Source organism: Trichinella spiralis, assembly GCF_000181795.1.
Source record: "Trichinella spiralis strain ISS 195 chromosome Unknown Scfld5955, whole genome shotgun sequence".
NCBI lineage: Eukaryota > Metazoa > Nematoda > Enoplea > Trichinellida > Trichinellidae > Trichinella > Trichinella spiralis.
In genome coordinates this window covers 652-4,605 of record NW_003532894.1, presented here as the reverse complement: position 1 = coordinate 4,605, position 3,954 = coordinate 652, and the positions used below count along the sequence as shown (strand labels likewise).

General features: G+C 55.2%; 3 protein-coding genes across 3 annotated transcripts; all 3 read right to left on the bottom strand.

Annotated features, from left to right (window-relative positions):
• Positions 1-1,003: 1,003 nt before the first annotated feature.
• On the bottom strand, positions 1,004-1,614 carry Tsp_12563 (hypothetical protein). The gene is given in 2 exon segments (XM_003366469.1): positions 1,004-1,315; positions 1,333-1,614. The coding sequence occupies 2 exon segments, from the start codon at positions 1,612-1,614 to the stop codon at positions 1,004-1,006; spliced, it is 594 nt and encodes a 197-aa protein (XP_003366517.1).
• Positions 1,615-2,391: 777 nt separating this feature from the next.
• Tsp_12562 (conserved hypothetical protein) lies at positions 2,392-2,843 on the bottom strand. The gene is made up of 2 exons (XM_003366468.1): positions 2,677-2,843; positions 2,392-2,644 (listed from the first exon to the last, which is right to left on the bottom strand). The coding sequence occupies exons 1-2, from the start codon at positions 2,841-2,843 to the stop codon at positions 2,392-2,394; spliced, it is 420 nt and encodes a 139-aa protein (XP_003366516.1).
• A 68-nt stretch (positions 2,844-2,911) lies between these two features.
• On the bottom strand, positions 2,912-3,557 carry Tsp_12561 (conserved hypothetical protein). The gene is made up of 2 exons (XM_003366467.1): positions 3,153-3,557; positions 2,912-3,127 (listed from the first exon to the last, which is right to left on the bottom strand). The coding sequence occupies exons 1-2, from the start codon at positions 3,555-3,557 to the stop codon at positions 2,912-2,914; spliced, it is 621 nt and encodes a 206-aa protein (XP_003366515.1).
• Between the last annotated feature and the right edge of the window lie 397 nt (positions 3,558-3,954).

Here is a 3,954-nt window from a genome sequence, read left to right as displayed (position 1 = left end):
CGAGCCGGGAAGGCCGGAATCTGAGAATTTTTGATCTTGCTTCACGAGATGAAGATTGAAACAGTTAAGAGGCGCCAACAGATTGAACAGAAGCGTCTACGGGAGACTATTCAACAAGTGCTGGATCAGCTCGAGACAGACTCCTCTGAGTTAGCGGTTAGGAATGCCCTGCGTGCCTTGGATGCACAGTATGCGGAAGCGCACCGAGCTCAAGTCACATTGGAAGACGTACTTCCCGACGGAGAGTCTCTGGAAGCTGTCCTTAATGAATGGCGCGAGTTATGCAAGGAAGTGTTTACAACACGCACCCGGGCCGACACATTCTTGAAAGAGAAGGAGGAGAGCAAAGAGCCCATGGCGACATCTGCGTTGACCGAAAAATCAGGGTCGAAGTCGCAGTTGGGAAAGCTGAAACCGGTGCCACTACCCAAGTTTGATGGTAACATCCTGGAGTTTAAGTCATTCTGGGATCAGTTCGAGGTGAGCATTGATCGACGGGAGGACCTTGGTGCCATCACCAAGTTTCTTCATTTGCGGTCATGTCTGTCCGGCGCAGCGTTGAAGGCCATTGAAGGAATCACGGTCTGCGAGGAGAATTACCCTGAGGTCGTTCAGACGCTCCACAATCGATTCCATCGAGTGCCCGAGGTGGTGGAGAGTCACGTGTTGAAGGTGGTCAGTTTGAAGGAGTGCTCCGATGACGGAGCAGCCGACCTGACGAGGCTCCACGATGACTTGAATCGCCACTTCCTCGAATTGAGAGCTCTGGGGAAGGATGTGGACGCAAACTTGAGCGGATTCCATGCTCTCCTTCCGATAATCAAGAAGAAGCTGCCGCCAGACACCTTGGAAGCCTGGAGGGCATTTGTACAAGAACTGACGAATGAGAAAATTACCTCATCGGTGTTCCTCTCCTTCTTGCTGAACCAATCTCGGATCAAGGGCTCGGCAAGGAAGATGCCCGCTCGGAAACCAGAACGGAGGGCTGAGCAGGGAGAGCGTTTTATGACGGCCACTGTACAAGTGGATCCAGTCGGAAACTGCGTGGTGTGCTGCGGAACCCATCCTGTTGAGAGTTGCCCGCGATTCGTCGAACTCTCCGGGCCGGAACGATGGCAATGTGTCCGGAAGCATGGGTTGTGTTTTGGATGTCTGCGAAAAGGGCATCGTAGAGGTAGCTGCCAGCAGAATCCTGACCGACCAGGTCAGCACCCTCTGCTTGCCTTGCAGAACCCCCACCGTCGTCAGAACCGCAGACGAACCAGGCGGCCAGCAGCTTTAAGAAATGCAAGACCCGCGGCGCAACCGGATGCAGCTGTCAAGGAGAAAAACCCAACAACGGCACCTGCCCAGGATTTGGAAGCAGAAGATGCGGCTTCTGACAGAGCCGCGACTGAACTCGCTCCCGTCGGGGTTCACTTTTCCTCGACTGTTCGGGCTCCCGGGGTCCTCCTTCCTGTCGTCCAAGCGATGGCCTACGGTGAGAACGGGAAGAAGAGGTTGGTCAATTGCCTTCTCGACAGTGCTTCGGAGAAATCGCTCATCCGGACCGACGTCGCTGATGAACTGGAGCTCAGCGGAACACCAAGCGCGGTGACCCTCCGGGGTGTACATGGCCTGAGTGCTAGAGTCGCCGACTCACGCCACGTGCGTTTCCAGTTAGGTCAGGCACATGAAGAGACGGCTGAGAGCACGAAATTGGAATTGACAGCGCTCTGCATCCCGAGCATTTGCGATGACCTCATTGCAACTCCGTTGCCTTGGCCACGTGAAATCGACCTTCCTCGGGCAGCGACCCTGGCTACTCCGCCCAGCCTCACATCAATCCACGTCTTGATCGGATTCGACATGTACTATCGAGTACTAGGCCGAGGGCTGAGAGTAGCAGGAGAAGATGATCCCATTGCCATGGAGACTATCTTCGGGTGGATCCTTTGCGGTCCGAAGGTGCGAGGTCCGGCCTGGCTGAAGGAACCTAATGAGCAGTGGCCGCGCCTGACTATGGCGCTCTCGCCGGAGGAGACTCGTCTCGTGTCCCCTGAGAGGAAAAGGGTCGTCACGCTTTGCGCCAGCCTGCAAGAGCCCGGTCTCTTGGCGATCATTGACCCGTCTCGATATGGAACGATGGAACGCCTCGTCAGGGTCACGGCATATTGCTGTCGGTTCCTCGCGAATGCGAGAACCCACGCAGGAGAACGGAAAATCGGAGCTCGACTGTCCTTGCTAGAATTGCAAGACGCCGAAAAGCGGTGGGTGAGAGCAGTTCAAGCGGAGGCGTTTCCGGTTTCGAAGACTGCCTCGGGGCCCATCCCTGTGCGAGCTGGAGACCCCCTTGCGGCTTTGTCTCCATTCGTGGACACGGAAGGCCTTTTGCGAGTGGGAGGAAGATTGTCAAGGACGGCGCTGCCCTGGTGCCACCGTCATCCCTTGCTTCTCCCACGCAACGGCCCGGTGGTTGAGCTCATTGTGCGACGAACTCATGAATCGGAATTGCACGCTGGACTGAACCAAACCTTGGCAGCCTTGCGGCGTCGCTTTTGGGTAGTTCGGGGCCGGCAAGCAGTCAAGAGATGCATCCGAGCTTGCATCATCTGCCGGAAGCATGATGCTCGTCCATTTTGTCCACTGATGAGCGACCTTCCGCCTGAAAGAGTGACACCGTCATTCCCATTCAACAGAGTGGGATTGGATTTTGCTGGACCGTTGTATGTGAAAGATGAACATCGGCCTGCGCAGAAGGCGTACATCTGCCTGTTCACGTGCATGGTCACACGAGCGGTGCACTTGGAGGTGGTATTTGACATGACCACGATTAGCTTCTTGGCCGCTCTCCGCCGATTCATCGCCAGACGCGGGAGACCCAGTGTGATTCACACTGACAATTTCCGGACGTTTAAGCAAGCCGATTCGCTTATGCGAGACCTGCTTCGCGGAAATTCAGCTGGTAAGATCCGGGAAGAGTTGGCGATGCGGCAGATCGAGTGGAAGTATAGCACCGACCGAGCTCCCTGGTGCGGTGGCTATTGGGAGCGGCTTGTAAGATCGATGAAGAACGCTCTGAGGAAGGTCTTGGGGAAAGCGTTACTCCGCAGCTGGGAGTTGCACACCGTGTTGTGTGAGTTGGAGGCTCGGATCAATGACCGGCCACTCACCTTGTTGAGCGAGGACCCCCATGACTGCGCCCCGTTAACACCGGCGCACTTCCTCATCGGACGAGAATTGGCATCGCTCCCGATTCCCGCTGCGTCCGCATCGGCCCCGACGAACGCATCCAGCTTGCGTAAGCGTTGGCGGCACCAGCAGCTACTGATGAAACATCTGTGGAATCGATGGCTGGAAGAGTATCTCGTGACTCTCACCTCACGAGGGAAATGGACGAAGATCGGGCGGCAGCCGGAAAAGGGAGACCTAGTGTTCCTAGTAGAAGAAGGCGTTCCACGGAATCGTTGGAAACTAGGCGTGATCATCGAGCCGTTGACGGGAAGCGATGGGGTCACGAGGTCAGTGAAAGTACGGACTGCCCGAGGCCTTCTCATCCGGCCGAGCAGATCGCTCATTCTTCTTGAGCCAGCATCGGTTCGGTGATGAACTGCGGTCCATCACCGAGGGGGGGGAGAGTGTTGAAAACTTCCTCGGTTTGAGCCTGAAGATCCCAATCTGCTACCGTAACCGGTGTGTTGTTGTGGTGGTGACGTAATCTGCGAGTTAATCGGCGAGCGTGAACGCGAGCGGAAGTGTGACCTTGTGTTTGTGTGTGTGTTGTGCGATTCTTCCCGAATAAATCTTAGTTTCCGTGTGTTGTTGTTCCCGAACTTAATTAACGCTGATAAGCCTGAGAGAGGGCCAGCGATCCGTTAGTGAAATTCAACTGTTCTGAACGCAGTTGGATTGAGCAATACAATGTTCATTCAATTTTACGTGAAAATATTATTTGAACTGAAAATGTTCATTTCA

Excerpts from the sequence above, each read along its gene's own strand:
- Tsp_12561 (XM_003366467.1), bottom strand. The coding sequence starts at position 3,557 with ATGAGCGATCTGCTCGGCCGGATGAGAAGGCCTCGGGCAGTCCGTACT. Across the intron at positions 3,128-3,152 it reads GGGGGTCCTCGCTCAACAAG|CCTCCAACTCACACAACACG; the intron begins GTGAGTGGCCGG and ends CATTGATCCGAG.
- Tsp_12563 (XM_003366469.1), bottom strand. The coding sequence starts at position 1,614 with ATGTACACCCCGGAGGGTCACCGCGCTTGGTGTTCCGCTGAGCTCCAG.
- Tsp_12562 (XM_003366468.1), bottom strand. The coding sequence starts at position 2,843 with ATGAATCGGCGGAGAGCGGCCAAGAAGCTAATCGTGGTCATGTCAAAT. Across the intron at positions 2,645-2,676 it reads GCAAAATCCAATCCCACTCT|GCGGAAGGTCGCTCATCAGT; the intron begins GTTGAATGGGAA and ends TCACTCTTTCAG.